The sequence below is a fragment of the Halichondria panicea genome, chromosome 16, assembly GCF_963675165.1.
Source record: "Halichondria panicea chromosome 16, odHalPani1.1, whole genome shotgun sequence".
Classification (NCBI taxonomy): Eukaryota; Metazoa; Porifera; class Demospongiae; order Suberitida; family Halichondriidae; genus Halichondria; species Halichondria panicea.
In genome coordinates, this window is record NC_087392.1 from 1,530,491 (window position 1) to 1,549,226 (window position 18,736).

At 41.6% G+C, this 18,736-nt stretch overlaps 3 protein-coding genes, 1 long non-coding RNA gene and 1 pseudogene across 4 annotated transcripts; all 5 read right to left on the reverse strand.

The window, feature by feature from the left end:
- Window positions 1-658: 658 nt before the first annotated feature.
- LOC135350682 (transforming growth factor-beta-induced protein ig-h3-like) lies at window positions 659-2,614 on the reverse strand. The gene is made up of 5 exons (XM_064549544.1): window positions 2,349-2,614; window positions 2,151-2,255; window positions 1,910-2,091; window positions 1,521-1,849; window positions 659-1,456 (listed from the first exon to the last, which is right to left on the reverse strand). The coding sequence occupies exons 1-5, from the start codon at window positions 2,558-2,560 to the stop codon at window positions 794-796; spliced, it is 1,491 nt and encodes a 496-aa protein (XP_064405614.1). The 5' UTR covers window positions 2,561-2,614; the 3' UTR covers window positions 659-793.
- A 131-nt stretch (window positions 2,615-2,745) lies between these two features.
- On the reverse strand, window positions 2,746-6,909 carry LOC135349790 (phosphatidylinositol 3,4,5-trisphosphate 3-phosphatase TPTE2-like; annotated as a pseudogene).
- A 654-nt stretch (window positions 6,910-7,563) lies between these two features.
- On the reverse strand, window positions 7,564-9,040 carry LOC135350701 (uncharacterized). Its single transcript, XR_010399232.1, has 11 exons — window positions 8,881-9,040; window positions 8,647-8,704; window positions 8,449-8,597; window positions 8,348-8,398; window positions 8,211-8,294; window positions 8,140-8,156; window positions 8,047-8,088; window positions 7,950-7,995; window positions 7,837-7,901; window positions 7,748-7,788; window positions 7,564-7,687 (listed from the first exon to the last, which is right to left on the reverse strand). It is a non-coding gene; the product is annotated as an uncharacterized LOC135350701 (long non-coding RNA).
- Window positions 9,041-11,972: 2,932 nt separating this feature from the next.
- Window positions 11,973-13,946, reverse strand: LOC135350681 (uncharacterized). Its single transcript, XM_064549543.1, has 5 exons — window positions 13,613-13,946; window positions 13,426-13,530; window positions 13,185-13,366; window positions 12,793-13,124; window positions 11,973-12,730 (listed from the first exon to the last, which is right to left on the reverse strand). The coding sequence occupies exons 1-5, from the start codon at window positions 13,822-13,824 to the stop codon at window positions 12,065-12,067; spliced, it is 1,497 nt and encodes a 498-aa protein (XP_064405613.1). The 5' UTR covers window positions 13,825-13,946; the 3' UTR covers window positions 11,973-12,064.
- Window positions 13,947-14,378: 432 nt separating this feature from the next.
- Window positions 14,379-18,736, reverse strand: LOC135350674 (phosphatidylinositol 3,4,5-trisphosphate 3-phosphatase TPTE2-like). The gene is made up of 13 exons (XM_064549535.1): window positions 18,310-18,736; window positions 18,212-18,259; window positions 17,921-18,088; window positions 17,585-17,728; window positions 17,164-17,263; window positions 16,888-17,077; window positions 16,094-16,175; window positions 15,875-15,963; window positions 15,413-15,661; window positions 15,148-15,245; window positions 14,934-15,041; window positions 14,802-14,875; window positions 14,379-14,696 (listed from the first exon to the last, which is right to left on the reverse strand). Exons 1-13 carry the CDS (start codon window positions 18,699-18,701, stop codon window positions 14,528-14,530), a joined length of 1,911 nt encoding a protein of 636 aa, XP_064405605.1. The 5' UTR covers window positions 18,702-18,736; the 3' UTR covers window positions 14,379-14,527.

Consider the following 18,736-nt stretch of genomic DNA (forward strand, 5'->3'; position numbering starts at 1 on the left):
CAAAAAATGTATATTACTGGAGGCTGGTCATGAGGTATGTTCTGTCTTTTTCGACTTAAGCAATAATGCTGGAGGTTACGTAATGCACGAGCCTAGCGAGTGCATTACTCAACCTTACTGCCTCATCCGAGTGCACCAGCATTAAAACACGCTGGCTAGCTAAGTGTGTTATAAAGGTTTTATGCTAATATCATGCACAAAGCTGAAAACCCTAATTTGATTACTACCTAGCTTCAAGCTGCACTTTTGAGATGGCTGGATAACTTGAATGATGATGTGTGCAATAACAACTTATTTCACACTTAACTGTCAGTGACTGGATTTAATGAATGTCATTGGCAATATTGCTGGTAAAAAATAAGAAACATTATGCAGTCGGCACATGATCTCCAGCCAATCAGCTTGTCTAAAATGATTGCACTTAAGTGAGATATAGCCAAGAGTTCATCCGACTGCACCGGCCAGTATTATATAAAACACATGTGATTTTGGCTAGATGTGTTCTACTGCTCTCACTAAATCTCTAGCCTCATGTATATGCAGCCAGCTGCCATTTGTACAGCTTGACCTGTTAAACAAGTTTTATACCCTTTATTCTGAATTTGTTTGTATTGCTATTTTTCATGAAAAAGTAACTTATTACTGTGATTATCACACATCTCCAGCCAATCAGCTGTGCTTTAAATCATTATTTATAGTAATTGTAGTAATTGTATCACAACCACAACCAATTGAAGTAAAATAATTATACAGAAATCATGCAGGAGTTATTGTCAGTTCAATGTTCTGGTTCTTAGCGACCCACAGACTCAGGAGGGACCACGACTCCGCCAGGAGGAATGCCGTCAGGATCGGGGGTGACCTCAGGTTCGACCACAATCGGAGGTGTTGTTGGCTCCATGGTAGCTGTGATGCCTGGACAAATTCGCTCCAACTTTATATCAGTAAAGGGCTGGATGATCTCAGGGATGGCATGGATCACACCGTTACGAGCAGGGATGTCAGTATCGTCAAGAGGGATATTATCGTTGGTGATACTCACTCCTTCATCGGTTGAGGTAACTATAAGAGACTGGCGGTAGGCACATGTTTGGACATACTTACGCTCAGAAAGAGTGGCTGTGAACTCGGCAGGATAGGAGATATGAGTGAGAACAAAAGTAGAAAGATATCTTTTATTGGCATCCTCAAGTAGACAATCAACAAAATCTGGATCAAAGGCATCGTTTGTAGGGGCAAAAACAGTTCGAGATTTCCGCGAAAAATCTAAGAGTTCAGCAATCCCAGCTTCTTCTGCCAGTTGCTGGAAAGTGCTGAAACGAGAAGACTGTTCGGTCAAAATGTCGTTGATGGTGGCTGAGGAGAAGGGCAGGACATCATCGACAATGTGCACTACACCATTGCGAGCTTGGCAGGCATTTGGTTGAGAAATCCGCACTCCATTCACATAGAATACCTAATTGAACAGGAAAGCAATATAGTTAACAGTAGTGCACAACCTCTATTAGAAAACACAATACCTTGACGGTCCTATTTCCAGTTTTTCCAATATGGAGAGACACATTGGAGGCTAGTGTTTGTATCAGCTGGCCATTGAACAATCTATTCTTTGGAATGCTTCCTTCTCCAATATGTGCAGAAATTGTTGTCTCTCTGGCAATATTACTGAACAGCAGAGCTCGTGTAATATCGTCCAGACCTGCAAATGCTTCATTGGAAATAGCAAACACTGTAATTGGGTCAGTTTCTGACTCAAATCTCTCAACAATGTCTGGCAGTTCAATAGTTTCTGTCAGGAATTCATTTAGAGCCAGCTCCTCCAAACAATCCATAATGTTTTCCCTAAGCACTAAGAGGGAGAAAAATTAAATTATGAGCATAGAGAGATGGTAGTTTTCAAGTCACTTACTGACAGGGCATCCCTCAGTTCTCAGGGAATTGCGATTCTTATATCTCCTAAAACTCTCTCCAGCTGCCCCAGCCGCTGGCTCCATGGGTTCACCTTGAGCAAATCCATCACAGCAATCAGTAGAATTCTTGGTGAAGTTGACCATCGTACCATTGCATTGATTAGTGCTATAACAGTCAGTACTGTATATATAGGGAAATAAAATTATAAATTTTGAAAAATAAGTAGTTATAAAACTTACAAACAAAGACGACGACCTCCAAATCTGTTTCTGTAGCAAAACTCTTGATACGTGTAGCTTCGTGTTTGCTGCATGTACATCTTGGACACTCGACACACATTCGGTCTACAGAGTTGAAGAATGGACATAATTTTTTTATTATGTATACATATTATATACCATGCATGCATGCATGTATAGCTAATTGTGTACACTAACCCTTCGATTCCATCTATTTCGTTTAGCTCAGTCTCAGTTTGCCCAAGAAGAGTTGCCTCTCCACATCTTCTAGGTTGTCCTCTGGGGGTGCAGCTGTCCCCAAGCTGTGCTCCCTCGGGAAGACTAGTTGGTCTATATCTGTTATATCTGTGTGCATTAGCGACACCAGTAAACAGTGCAATGCAAAGCACCACAAATCGTAGAGTTGTCATTGCTGAGTATTTTGACTTTGACTACTTTGCAGAATGATTGCATTGGTTCTGCCAGTTACTTTTATACACTAGCAATGTACACATGCACATTGCATGCACTTGTGTTGGCAACACCTTATTAAGAAATGGAGTTTGTCATGGTTGCAATACACAGCAGGAATATGTCAAGTAAAGCAGGAACTTGTGGTAAATGACTTAAAGGGCCTCTGATCATAAGTTGTCTGATGGGTAAAAGGACTCCTTCTTAACACCCACGTAATGGCTTTGAGATAATGAGGTAGCAAACACCCACTCAATACAGCTGTCTGGGTCGAGGCATTATCATTGAACCCATACACCTACATGTACAGTATGCAGTCACATGTACAGTCTCAGTAGTCTCATGAACCAGCCGCCCTTTTTTGGTCTTCCCAAAAGAAGGGCGGATGATTTATGAGACTAGGTTACATGCACAGCAAAGATACTACTACAAGAAGAACTGCCTGACTGTTATTTACATGGTTATTTCACTAAATGCTGTGAGACAGGCGTAGTTGCTCATAGCTAAATCAGGTTTTAGGTTTCAACATATCAAACTGTAAACATTTCATTAATGAAAAACAGGGTGTAACCATGCGACAAGCCAAGTTCCAATTAGGTGATAAAAGAGATAGAGACGCAGAAATCATAATAAGCCATTAGAACGATCCACTCACACCAAACACTTAGTCTACTAATAAGGCACTCCCAGTCGGTCTATTTTCGATCACGAAGTAGGTACCACTCAAGTCACTTGATCTCTCAAACGCCATCTCCACGACGAACCCGACCGGGTAGTATCTGTGCAGTTTGGACTTATGGAGATTGTCCAGTTCTTCTCGCTCCAGGAAGAACCTGTGAGAACAAACATGCATTATAGCATACATAACGATAGTGTGCACAAGGTCCATGGTAAGGATCATTACAATATACCTGTTATTTTCAATGAATGTGGTATTAAACCAAAAGTAGAAATGACACTTATCACTGTCAGTGGGAATGGAACGTTGTATGGAGAGACATAATTATGACATCTCTTTGAGCAATAGCTACTTACGGTAGTGGTGTAAAACTTGAATTTAACATCATCAATTAAGACGACAGGTTTAGTTGGCGTGAATACTACTTCAATACTGCTTGTATTTTGGTCGAAATTAGTCCGTGTCTGCAATGAATGAAGTCATGGTAATCCTATGGGTAGACTAATCAACATAAATAAATGTTGGTGAAAATTAAAGCTGCGCATGTTAAACTTGCATATGTAATACTCACTACGTTCGCATTGGGAGAGTCTAGAGAGCACTCAAAGACGACATCCTCACCAAGGTACACTTCAAACCTCCAGTCTGAACCATCTCCTCTGCCAAGCCCTAGGAATGCATGCACATCAAAGGGAATACTTACAAGCAGCATAATAATGAGAACACCATGACAACATGACAACAATGAGATAAATGTGCATATATGTAGACCTATAACTATAGCTGTAGGGCATCACATGTTGTCTTTCTGTTGCTTCTTCCCCACATGTTCACCACAAACCCATGAACATTAATTGCGAAAGAGGAAAGTTCAATCACTTTGTGGGAAACACCCACACAATATTGTATCAACATCAATTACTATTGTGTATGGCTACTGACCTGACATCATTGCTCACCTGATATCCCATGCAGTGTCAAGTTAGTCATTCTCAATGCTACTGGCGGTGGTAAGTTTCTGTTCATGACAGCGATCAGTTGCTGGTAATAGCGAACGTAGTGACTCTGACTGGGTGTGTCCACACCTTGTGTCTTCTTCCCTTGGGACTTGTCCGTGCGACGAAGAGTGAAATAATCCAGGCTGTCCCTCGCCTATTCAAAGAGACCAGACTTCACCAACCAGGCAGAGATCATGGTTCCGGTACGGCCTGTCAGATGAGAAGAAAAATGAAATGCTACACCCCCCTCACACACACTGAGGCCGTAGGCAATAGGGGGATTTGGGGCTGAAATCTCCCAGTTTCTGTAAACTATCCTACCGTATTGGTTATGTGTTAAAAGTCGGCGCACCTTGCCAACCTCAGAGCCCCCCTACTTGTCCGAACACACACACACGAGCCTCGCCCTCCATGCACGCACAATACACAACACACACTCACACAAGGCTCACCTTTCCCTCTCTTGCAGTGCACCACAATGACATTCTTCTGGCAGGCTTCTATCCAAATGAACGCATCTTCACAGAAGTCAACTAAATCTCTATACATAAGAATAAGAAACTGATGACATTACAGCTACAATAGCTATTGTAACTGTAATGCCTAGTCCTCATTTGTCATTGTCATTACTTTGTCATTGTCATTATTTTGTCATACAATATTTATTAGTCGCTACATCATCATACGTTACTTTGACAGATTGCAGGATTCTACCCGGGATTCGCCATGCATCAATGCACTACAGTTTCTTATAAACAATGCAAGCTAATAGGGTGTTGGGAGGTGATATAGGTTGAATCAATCTGCACCCTGGATATAATATCAAGGGGCGTATGAAGAGAATAGGGCTGCGAGCAAAAACTGCATTTCTAGCTATCTGCACAATAACGTTATGTATTTTACACAAAATCAGAAATCTGATATTACTGGTAAATCCCATCGCCCACTTACTTCCCAATTGCCCTCTTCTCTCACACACCCTTGGTAATGATAGGTATATAACCACATCCTGGGTGATTGATTACCCAGGCATGTACTGTATTTACAACAGTAGTGCCAATTCTTTGATGTCCGACCACAATGAGCAATAACTCACAATAATTATTACCAGGGCTTTTCAAGTCATGAGAACACTAAATTGCAGTCTTTGACCGAACCAACAAATGCATCCACACCCTAACCATTATCTGTAAGCATAAAATTATCTTGGAACCAACATCAAACATTCATAATTTGATTCTAATCAGCAGCAGCTGGCACTCACAGCAGAGGTTATAGACTCTGTAATGACCAAAGTGCATCTTGTCCAGGAATCTTCCCACCTCTTGAATGGAGTTGCGATAAAGGAAGCGACTGCCACTGGCTGGGAAAGACATGGCAATCACACGGTTCGTCACCTACGTCAGGTCAAGGTTAAAGTCCTCATCTATATAATGCCTCTTGTTCTATGATACTTGGAGGCACGTATAAACAAGTTATACACGTTGAGGCTGCACAAAGCATCAAAATAGCAACAGTGGTTTTGCGTACCTTTGATCTGACGTAGGTGATAATGCTTCTTTGTTCATCCATGACTCTGGACCAAACAACAGACGTATGCAACGCACCAGAGCAGTGTACCGCAGACCACTGCAGGGTGACAAACAGGCGCCAGTAACTAACCACATGTCAGGGCCGTAGCCACCAACTTTAGAGTGGTCAGGTTATGAAGTAGCGTGCCGAAATTTTTGGGGCCACGTTACGCCCCTTGTCTACTGACTATACTGCTACTAGATTCTGTTTAGCTTTAAAGCTTAGCCCTAACACAAAATAATGTTACAGAACACAACATCTTGATTCTCATCATGATGGAGAAACAGTAAAGTTTTCTTTGGCAAGACTACAGAACTGGTTTGCAAATGATGATCGCTTCGGGAACAACAAATTTTTAGCTCAGCTGGATGGTGAGCTTGGTCTGGAAGACTTGGAAGGGATTCTCTCTCAACATTGACAGCCATAGTAATGATAGCATGCAATACTTATAGATTAAATTATAGTCTTGCATGTTTTGCACTGCAGAAGGCACATTTTGTCCATTATGTATTTACTGTAGTGACGACCATTGCCTATTTACCTCGGAAAAAGTGGTTGACTGGTGGCCACATGACCAGCTAAAAGGATTGTGAATCTCATTAACTTGTGCATGAATATCATTCAAGACTGTGTACTTTGATAGTGGATTTGGTTTGGCGTGTATCTTTCAAAAAATACACTTGACGTTTCTAAGATCAGGATTGTTGATTGCTGGGCTTATACTGATGTGAAATAGCTTTTCAACCAGTTTCAACCACCACTTAGATTTTGAGATATTATTGTTTTTAGTGTAATTCTGTTTTAGAGTATTCAATAAGTATTCTGTGCCTGCATTCAGGATAGGATCACTGCAAACATCTGAGCCTTGGTTTTTACAACAAATCTAATCTCTACTTGTAAAACTCTAGCTACTAGCCAGCAACAAATTCACTGAGTTTTATGCTCTAAACTTGTCTCTTTATGGCGCTTACTTGCCACCAGTTGAATGTCGTCATTGGAATGCATTTTTAACGACTTCTTTGTCTTTCTTGCCTTCAATCAAGAAACAGCAGCCACGTGAGCTTAACCCGTGTCGTAGAGGAGGTACGACATAGGTTGACCTTTTGCTAATGAGTTACTCCTGTATTGGATTCCTGCAGCATGACAGGATGCCACGCCCACATTTACTAGAGGAGGTGTGGCCTCGCGTCATAATAAGTTTCACGGAGGAATTGTGAGTGTACGGAGAAAGAAGAGAATATACGGAAGCATAACACCAAAACTTGCTCTCCTAGCTAGCTAAAAGGCTACAAACGATCATAGTACTCCACAGTAGTTATAAATAATGCCTAACTATATCCTGTGACATAAGAAAATGAATAGCATAGTCATAGTTGAAGAAATGAGCTATAAACTTACAGTGTAAGAGTTTGTTGCGCTTTCTATGGCTCCTGTGTTAATGTAATACTTATAGTAGATACTAAGATTGATAAACTAGTAGAAAATGCCTCTTGGAGAGACTCCAGAAGAGATAAACACAAAGAACAGTAACACAGCCAAAAATCCACGGGGCGTGTCAGGTCCGTTACATGTCCGTTACAGGACGTTTACCACATCCTGATACGGGACCGTTGGGTAGACACTACTAAACAGGCCGTTCACATACAGCCTGTAAACAGCCCGTACAAACGGCCTGTATCATACTGTTCTCCATGCACAATTTAATAAGCTAGTATCATGCTTCAAAAGGTCACAATTCAAAGACAAAGAAGACAAGAACAAGATATATATTTAATTTCTGTTCAGCTACATTATGTCTCTCATTATCATGTCCGTGTCTTCACATCCCCACGGTGGCACTGCAGATAAAAACAACCAGTTGAACTGTACGTTAACGCCACATAAGTATACTAACTTACTGTATTTATATTCGTCTTGTTTTTGTGCACAAAGATAGACTCTGAGGAGAAGAGGCTGGAAATTATACAAAAAATACACCACTGCTTACCGGCGTACTATAAAGTCAGTGAACAGCTTGAAGGGCCGTTCTTCATCTCCGAGATAGCTTGCCAGCTGTACACTAATAATACTTATTCACATAGATTAAACTAAGTTGCTTACCAGGCAATTGTTGCATTCTCTTTATCATTCGTCTAAAAACTTCAATCTATGAGGCATATAATGCATCACCAAAGACATACAAAATAATGGCACTTACCTAACACATCCAGACTCCAACTCAGCATGCCAATAAAGAAATCTATTAAATAACATGTGTAACGAGTGCTAAAGATGAAAACAATAAACAAACCTTGAGTTTTGCAACATCTGAAGAAGAGTTAGAAGATTAAAAGAAGAACACACCACTGTGAATAATCTTACCGGCGTACTATGAAGTCAGTCAACAGCTTACAGTGTGCTGTACACATTACAAGGGCTCTTTTTCATCTCGAAGATATCTCGCAACTGTACACCAATACGCTATTCACACAGATTACATAGTTGCTGAATTTTCTTACCAGGAAACTGTTGCTTTATCTTTAGTTCATTCTTCTGACAACATCTAGTGTCTACAGAAGCAATAACGTATCACAAAACACAATAGAACAGTGGCACTTACGTAATTAGTCCAGACTTCAACTCGGCAGCATTATATAAAGTCAATTTGATTGCGTGTTTAATATGTGAATGCTAGTGAAAGAGAATAACAAACCTGGGAGCATTCTTCAACACCTCTTTTTCAAAAGTGAAAAAACTTCAGATGGGAGCCTACGATGAGGAGGATTATTTCAAAAAGGAAGCAAAACGAAACGTTTACCTTGTAAATTGGCCAGTGACTGTGTTCCAGCTTCAAAAATCCATAACAACGTGCAAACCTGAATTTATAAACATACAGTAGAGGTGAAATTTACAGACCTTTGCTGCCAACTACACAAGAGGTCAAATTCACTACAGATTTGAAATAGCTGTGGAACTAGAGGAACACAAACTGCTATGAGAAAGTTCAATAAAAATAATATAACTGTATAATAACATGCTGCTACAGCTTCACCTTTTTCTGTTCACAGGTGACTAATAGTGTATAGTCCTCTTCAAGTTGTCTTTTTGGACCAGCAGCTCCTCTTGTGACAAGCAGCAGGATTTTTTCTCAGAGCTCTGTCTGTCCATAGATTGAAGAGTTAGAGGGATAGGAAACGGAGTGGTGCACGTGATGATTTTACATTGAATCTGCAGTGGAGCCTCGAAAATTATCAGCGCTACGCCCTATGAACGAGGCTATTAACCACATTTTTGCCGGGTAACTCCCAAAGCTGTGTTTCCTCGAGACATCATCTCTTTCAGCAACAACTTATAACACGCCTAGTCCATGAGCCACGTATAGTACTTGCTAATGACTGACCACACCCAGTAAAAAGAGACTTTCCAATAAAGTTATATGTTCCCAAGGCTGTTTTAGAGCTATTGGAACATGTAACGTGTAAGCGTGCTGGTTATGACTACTACAATAGGTATAGACCTTGAAATATAAGTGAGTTGCACGGACTAAGCACAGTTACTTGTAGTTTATTATGCACTGAGTGTAGAAATAGATATTGTTGTGATGGCCTCGATTAAACCGCAGCGTAGCGCGGATGTTACTCGAGATACCAACCGTTTCCTATCCCTCTAACTCTTCAATCTATGGTCTGTCTTATTCTCTTTTTGTAGTCAGGTGACGTCATCCTGCCCCAAGCTAGCGCATGCGCATAAGCTACAGCTGCAACAGCCTGTATACAGGACATGGGTGCTACGCCCTGATACAGGCCCGTATCCACGGGCTGTAAACAGGACGTGGGCTAACGTCCTGTTTACAGCCCGAGAATGGCCTGTATACAGGACGTGGGTGGGCTACATCCTGTATACAGGCCGTTCACGGCCCCGTAACGGCCCGTTTTCAACCAACGGCCTGAAACGGACCCGTGGATTTTTGGCTGTGATAAATAGCGCTGACGGTGCATAAAAATACTTGCTGAGTCAACACAAATATCATGTGGGCGTGACATCCTGTCATGCTGCAGGAATGCAATACGGGAGTAACTCATTAGCAAAAGGTCAACCTATGTCGTACCTCCTCTGGGTGGCTACGGCCCTGTCATGTACGGAGGAGACAACAAGGTCAATAGTTCTAATTAGTATAATTATTGGGAGTAGATGTACATACTCACAACTCCCTTCCACACCCAAACCTAATGGCTGCAGCTGCAAAGTATACTTAGCTAAGAAAACAGCATGTAAGGTAGTAACAAAACTTTCACTAAAAATACATTGTTGCATATACATTTGACATAATACAGTTCACACGTGTACTGACTGTATATGGCAGACCATAATTGTTTGCACTAGCTACAATGGGTCAACCAACACAAAGTAACGCAAACCTGGTGACCCTGATCGCAATGGTTGCAGTTTCCACTCTGAACTTGGTCGCGTCTACCAGTAGCACATACACCATGGTGAGGACAGTGGTCAAGGTGACTATATATGATCAGATCAAACACTTCAAACCAACGACAATTAATGGTTTCATGTCCACAGAGGGCATTCAAGAATATAAGAAAGGCTCCTCAAGACACATCCGCTTATGTGAAGGCACAGGTGCCGTAGCTTCCCTGCATGGTTCAAAAAGTTGATGACACGATTACCGCTCAATTTATTCGTGACTGTACATGTGTAAGACTAGGGAAATACAATGAAAAAAGACATAGACCGATACTAGTCAAGCTCTCACGTACGTGTGAGGTATCTTAGCTGGGGGAAGGAACTTGAGAGCGTCTCCTGGTTTCTCTATCAAACCCGACAAGACCAAACTAAAAAAGCAAAAGAAGCAATTGAAACGATATTTCTGAGAAAAAGTATGGAGGCTAATTTAGTATGGGATGGAAAGAAAATTATGTGGATCTGTCATAATTCGGTTTACAAACCCAACACTGTGCATCATGCACTCCAGTTGTTGCACGGAATGCTTAACAACTTATGTGGATCTGTATGTGAAGGCATGCATTGGTGTCCTGTATAGGCTCTTCAATTCCCACACTTAGGGAACCTAGCTGTCTCTGGATTGGCTATCTGACAGCAGGAGTGCTGCATGAAGTGCATGAATATACTCCCTGACAACCATACACTGAAAGCCAGCTTAAACAGCCAAAATTTCTATCACTGATAGTCAGATAGATAACCCTCATACTCCATACTCAAGCACAGAAGACCTTCTCTACAATCACATGGGGCCTGGATGTTTGCAAGAATTGTTCCAATCCCTAAAGCTGGCGATAACTGGTAACTCAGTACAGGCCTGTTCATGCACCACTGCCTATACTGAGCAACCTTCTTGAAAGCACATCACTGATTTGCTACTACAATATCTTCATGTCCATCACCTCTTTCGGAACTCCAATGGGGCTTCACAGCACAGAATTCCACGACCAGTGCTTTGATTTCTTTCACACACTATATACTGGAGGCTGGTCATGAGGTATGTTCTGTCTTTTTCGACTTAAGCAATAATGCCGGAGGTTACGTAATGCACGAGCCTAGCAAGTGCATTACTCAACCTTACTGCATCATTCGAGTGCACCAGCATTAAAACACGTTGGCTAGCTAAGTGTGTTATAAAGGTTTTATGCTAATATCATGCACAAAGCTAAAAACCCTGATTTGATTACTACCTAGCTTCAAGCTGCACTTTTGAGATGGCTGGATGACTTGAATGATGATTTGTGCAATAACAACCTATTGTACATTTAACCGCACTGTCAGTGACTGGATTTAATCAATGTCATTGGCAATATTGCCACCGTGATATGCTGGTAAAAATAAGCAACATTATGAGTCGCACATGATCAATGACTGCACTTTAAATAACTTAAAACCACATGCACTTATGTGTGCTTTAAGTATGCACACTTAAGTGAGATAATTATTGTAGCCAAGAGTTCATCCAACTGCACCGGCATTATATAAAACACGTGTGATTTTGGCTAGATGTGTTCTAAAGGATTTAGTGCTGTCACTAAATCTCTAGCCTCGTGTATATGCAGCCAGCTGCCATTTGTACAGCTTGACCTTGTTAAACCAGTTTTATACCTGGATACACTTTATTCTGAATTTGTTTGTATTGCTATTTTTCATTTCATGAAAAAAGTAATGAAATATACAGAAATCCTGCAGCAGTTATTGTTAGTTCAATGTTCTGGTTCTTAGCGACCCACAGCCTCAGGTACCACGATTCCGCCTCCGGATCCGCCAGGAATGCCGTCAGGATCGGGGGTGGCCTCAGGTTCAACAACAATCGGAGGTGTTGTTGGCTCCATGGTAGCTGTGATGCCTGGACAAAATCGCTCTAACTGTCTATCGGTAAAGGGCTGAATAATGTCGGGGATGGCATGGATCACACCGTTACGAGCAGAGATGTCAGTATCGTCAATAAGGATATTATCGTTGGTGATGCTTACTCCTTCATCGGTTGAGGTAACTTTAAGAGACCAGTAGGTGAATGTTGGGACATACTTACGCTCAGAAAGAGTGGTTGTGAACTCAGCAGGATAGGAGATATGAATAAGAACAAAAGTAGAAAGATATCTTTCATTGCCATCCTCAAGTAGACAATCAACAAAATCTGGATCAAAGGCATCGTTTGTAGGGGTAAAAACAGTTCGAGATTTCTGCGGAACATCTAAGAATTCAGCAATCCCAGCTTCTTCTGCCAGTTGCTGGAAAGTGCTGAAACGAGAAGACTGTTCGGTCAAAATGTCGTTGATGGTGGCTGAGGCGAAGGGTAGAACATCATCGACAATGTGCAGTACACCATTGCGAGCTTGGCAGGCATTTGGTTGAGAAATCTGCACTCCATTCACGAAGAATACCTATTGAACAGGAAAGCAATATATAGTTATCAGTACACAACCTCTACTAGAAAATACAATACCTTGACGGTCCTACTTCCAGTTTTTCCAATATGGAGAGACACATTAGAGGCTAGTGTTTGTATCAGCTGACCATTGAACAATCTATTCTCTGGAACACGTCCTTCTCCAATATGTGCAGAAATTGTTGTCTCTCTGGCAATATTACTGAACAGCAGAGCTCGTGTAATATCGTCCAGACCTGCAAATGCTTCATTGGAAAGAGCAAACACTGTAATTGGGTCAGTTTCTAATGACTCAAATCTCTCAACAATGTCTGGTAGTTGATTAGTTTCTGTTAGGAATTCATTTAGAGCCAGCTCGTTCAAACAATCCATAATGTTTTCCCTCAGCACTAAGAAGGACAAAAATTAAATTATGAGTATAGAGAGATGGTAGTTTTCAAGTAACTTACTGACAGGGCATCCCTCAGTTCTCAGGGAATTGCGATTCTTAAAGAAACTAAAACTCTCTCCAGCTGCCCCAGCCTCTGGCTCCATGGGTTCACCTTGAGCAAATCCGTCACAGCAATCAATAGAGTTCTTGGTGAAGTTAACCATCGTACCATTGCATTGATTAGTGCTATAACAGTCAGTACTGTATATATAGGGAAATAAAATTATAAATTTTGCAAAATAAGTAGTTATAAAACTTACAAACAACGACGACGACCTCCAAATCTGTTTCTGTAGCAAAACTCTTGATATGTGTAGCTTCGTGTTTGCTGCATGTACAACTTGGACACTCGACACACATTCGGTCTGCAGAGTTGAAGAATGGACATAATTATGTATACATATATACCATGCATGCATGCATGTATAGCTAATTGTGTACACTAACCCTTCGATTCCATCTGTTTCGCTTAGCTCAGTCTCAGTTTGCCCAAGAAGAGTTGCCTCTCTACATCTTGAAGGTTGTCCTCTAGGGGTGCAGCTGTCCCCAAGCTGTGCTCCCTCGGGAAGACCAGTTGGTCTATATCTGTTATATCTGTGTGCATTAGCGACACCAGCAAACAGTGCAATGCAAAGCACCACAAATCGTAGAGTTGTCATTGCTGAGTATTTTGACCTTGACTACTTTGCAGAATGATTGCATTGGCTCTGCCAGCTACTTTTATACACTAGCAATGTACACATGCACATTGCATGCACTGTGTTGGCAACACCTTATAGAAATGGTTGCAATACACAGCAGGAATATGTCAAGTAAAGCAGGAACTTGTGGTAAATTAACGACTTGAAGGGCCTCTGATCATAAGTTGTCTGATGGGTAAAAGGACACCTTTTTAACACCAACCTAATGGCTTTGAGATAATTATAATGATGTAGCAAACACCCACTCAATACAGCTGTCTGGGTTGAGGCATTATCATTAAACCCATACACCTACATGTACAGTATGCAGTCACATGTACAGTCTCAGTAGTCTCATGAATCAGCCGCCCTTTTTTGGTCTTCCCAAAAGAAGGGCGGCTGATTCATGAGACTAGGTTACATGCACAGCAAAGATACTACTACAAGAAGAACTGCTATTTGCATTTCACTAAATGCTGTGAGACAGGCGTAGTTGCTCATAGCTTGCAACTTAGGTTTTAGGTTTCAACATATCAAACTGTAAACATTTCATTAATAAAACAGGGTGTAACCATGCGACAAGCCAAGTTCCAAATTAAATTGGGTGATAAAAATGTTGTGAGATAGCTAGAGACGTAGAAATCATAATAAGCCATTAGAACAATCCACCCACACTAAACACTTAGTCTACTGATAAGGCACTCCCAGTCGGTCTATTTTCGATCACAGAGTAGGTACCACTCAAGTCACTTGATCTCTCAAACGCCATCTCCACAGCGAACCCGACCGGGTAGTACCTGTGCAGTTTGGACTTATGGAGATTGTCTAATTCTTCTCGCTCCAGGAAGAACCTGTAAGAATAGTTGCAGGTGAAAAACCTTTTCGCAAAACATTATAGTAATACGATACATAACTATAGTGTGCACAACGTCCATGGTAAGGATCTATTACAATACCTGTTATTTTCAATGAACGTGGTATGAAACCAAAAGTAGAAATGACACTTATCACTGTCAGTGGGAATGGAACGCTGTATGGAGGGACATAATCATGACAATCTCTTTGAGGATAGATCAATAGCTACTTACGTTGGTGGTGTAAAACTTGAATTTGACATCATCAATTAAGATAACAGGTTTAGTTGGCGTGAATACCACTTCAATACTGCTTGTATTTTGGTCGAAATTAATCCGTGTCTGCAATGAATGAAGTCATGGTAATCCTATGGGTAGACTAATCAACATTAATTTTAATGTTGGTGAGCTAAAGCTGCACATGTTCAAATTGCAATGTAATACTCACTACGTTCGCATTGGGAGAGTCTAGAGAGCACTCAAAGACGATATCCTCACCAAGGTACACTTCAAACCTCCAGTCTGAACCATCTCCTCTGCCAAGCCCTAGGAATGTATGCACATCAAAGGGAATACTTACAAAATAGCATAATTGTAATGAGAACACCATGACAACATGACAACAATGATCAGCGGGTGGGAAACACCCACACAATATTGTATCAACATCAATTACTATTGTGTACGGCTACTGACCTGACATCATTGCTCACCTGATATCCCATGCAGTGTCAAGTTAGTCATTCTCAATGCTACTGGTGGTGGTAAGTTTCTGTTCATGACAGCGATCAGTTGCTGGTAATAGCAAACGTAGCGACTCTGACTGGGTGTGTCCACACCTTGTGTCTTCTTCCCTCTGGACTTGTCTGTGCGCCGAAGCGTGAAATAATCCAGGCTATCCCTCGCCTCTTCAAAGAGACCAGACCTCACCAACCAGGCAGAGATCATGGTTCCGGTACGACCTGTCAGATGAGAAGAAAATCAATTGCTACATACCTCCTTTCACACACTGAGTAGGCAATAGGGGGCTTTGGGGCTGAAGTATCCCAGTTTCTTTACCTACTGTATTGGCTATGTATTAAAAGGCAGCGCACCTTGCCAACCTCAGAGCCCCCCCTACTTGTCCGAACACACACACGAGCCTCACCCTCCACACACACACATACAAGCCTCACCTTTCCCTCCCTTGCAGTGCACCACAATGACATTCTTCTGGCTAGCTTCTATCCAAGTGAACGCATCTTCACAGAAGTCAACTAAATCCCTATACATAAGAATAAGAAACTGATGACATTACAGTCTACAATAGCTATTGTAACTATAATACCTAGTCCTCATTTGTCATTGTCATTTGTCATTGTACATAATTATTATTAGTGGCTACATCATCATACGTGAACTTTGGAACGTTGTGGTCGTCTATGAGAATCCGCTGCACTTGATTGTGGAAATAACTCGTATCATATTCTCTCTCGGCTGGAAAAAAATTTTACCATCAGATATTCATTAGTATAATTATTAGAGCAACGCTCCTCGGGCTCGAGTTGTATTAGCAGTAGAGCACGAGGGCATGACGTAATAACCTACTTATTGCTGATTGTGTAATAATTTCAAGGATCATTACCAAATGGACCAATCAGATTGCAGGATTCTACCCGGGATTCGCCATGCATCAATGCACTACAGTTTCTTATAAGCAATGCAAGCTAATAGGGTGTTGGGGGGTGATTTAGGTTGAATCAATCTGCACCCTGGGTAATATCAAGGGCATATAAAGAGAAGAGGGGCATGCAACTCACTATTAGTCCAACGTGCGAGCAAAAACTGCATTCAATCTATCTGCACATGTACTTTACACAAAATCAGAAATCTGTGCTTTTCCAGTAAATCCCACCACCCACTTACAGTTTTTTCCCTCTTCTCTCATACACCCTTGATAAATATTGACCGCATCCTGGGTGATTGACTACCCAGGCATGTACAACAGTAGTGCCAATTCTTGATATCTGGCTACAATGAGCAATAAGTCACTATATACCACACCCTAACCATTATCTTTAAGCATAAATTATCTTGGAACACAACGTTTAAAAAGTTTTCAAACATTCATAATTATCTGTAAGCATATCTTGGAACACAACATCAAATATTCATAATTTGATACTAATCAGCAGCAGCTGGCACTCACAGCAGAGGTTATAGACTCTGTAATGACCAAAGTGCATCTTGTCCAGGAATCTTCCCACCTCTTGAATGGAGTTACGATAAAGGGAGCGACTGCCACTGGCTGGGAAAGACATGGCAATCACACGGTTTGTCACATACGTCAAGTCAAGGTTAAAATCCTCATCTACATAACGCCTCTTGTTCTGTGATACCTGGAGGCACGTACAAACAAGTTATACACGTTGAGGCTCACTCTTTCTGCACAAAGCATAAAAACAGCAACAGTGGTTTTGTGTACCTTTGATCTGACGTAGGTGATGATGCTTCTTTGTTCATCCATGACTCTGGACCAAAACAACAGACGTATACAACGCGCCAGAGCAATGTACCGCAGACCACTGCAGGGAGACAAAAAGGCGCCAGTAACTACCACATGTACAGAGGAGCTAGACAACAAGGTCAATAATTACTTATTAATTTGGGAGTAGATGTACATTACTCACAACTCCCTTCCACACCCAAACCTAAAATGGCTGCAGCTGCAAAGTATATACTTAGCTAAGAAAACAGCATGTAAGGTAGTAACAACTTTCACTAAGAATACATTGTTGCATACATTTGACATAATACAGTTCACACGTGTACTGACTGTACAACAATGAACAGACCATATTTGCACTATATAGCTACAATGGGTCACCACACAAAGTAACGCAAACCTGATGACCCTGATGGCAATGGTTGCAGTAGCCACTCTGAACTTGGTTGCGTCTACCAGTAGCACATACACAATGGTGAGGACGGTGGACAAAGTGACTATGATCAGATCAAACACTTCAAACCAACGACGAAAGTACACTCTCCTGCAGTCAGTGTGTGAGACAATAGTGTGTGCAAAGGCACGTGGTGTGACTGACTGTACGCATACGTAGCTATGGGCTATATGGTTTTGCAGGCATACAAGCCATACAAACTAAACACACTGTAGAGTAGAAGGATTTCAACTTATCCTTGTTGTTATATATGATGCATGTGATTGCATGTCAGATACTCACCCCTGACCGACAACCCTGAGCCCCACCTCCACGGAGAAGATAGTGACAAAGATGAGCTCCAGCAGCTGCAACACCTCGTCCACAGCAAAAGGGACGGTGGTATCGTACAGTACCAGCTGAGCAGTGTTCAGACCAATGTATGCAACCAGCACCAAAAGACTCAGAGATCTGCAGATGGTGTTATTAGCAGTACAGCTTAATTATTTATACTGTAGCTAGCTACTAGCATAATGTGTCCTATAAGAGAAGTTGGCATTTGTATGGTTTTATGATACCGGCAAAAATCCTCACTTGGTGATATTTGACTCCACACCATGCAATATACGCAGTCTTGCTCTCCTGTGGAAAATATGTAGTCAAGACAACCGCTATTATATAGGGTGACTTACGCCAGCATGTTATCTGATGCACAGTGCTTGACATAGTGAGGAGTGTTCTTGGAAGAGTCAATAAACTTATCATTCACTGTCTTCCGTCGGGTCCTCCCTTTGGGCAGCCTCATACCTCGTCGCCATTTATTAGCTCTCCGACGAAACTTCCCACTCTCAACTTGTTCAGGAGCACTGTGTATATCACCACAAGGTGAAGCTAGCTCAATATCGTGGTCTGCTTCCAGTAGAGGCTCCTTTAGCTGGTTAGAATGGTCCCCTCTTTCAAGATCAAGTGACTGTCCTCTTTTTGCTTTGCCATGGAAGAAACTAGTCGTCACTGTAGTGGGTGAAATTGGCTCTTCTTCAGTAGAAGACAAAGACTTCGAACGAAGACGTGAGTTGGAGGCCATCTTTTAGCCCGAGGACTGTTTATTATTAACGAGCC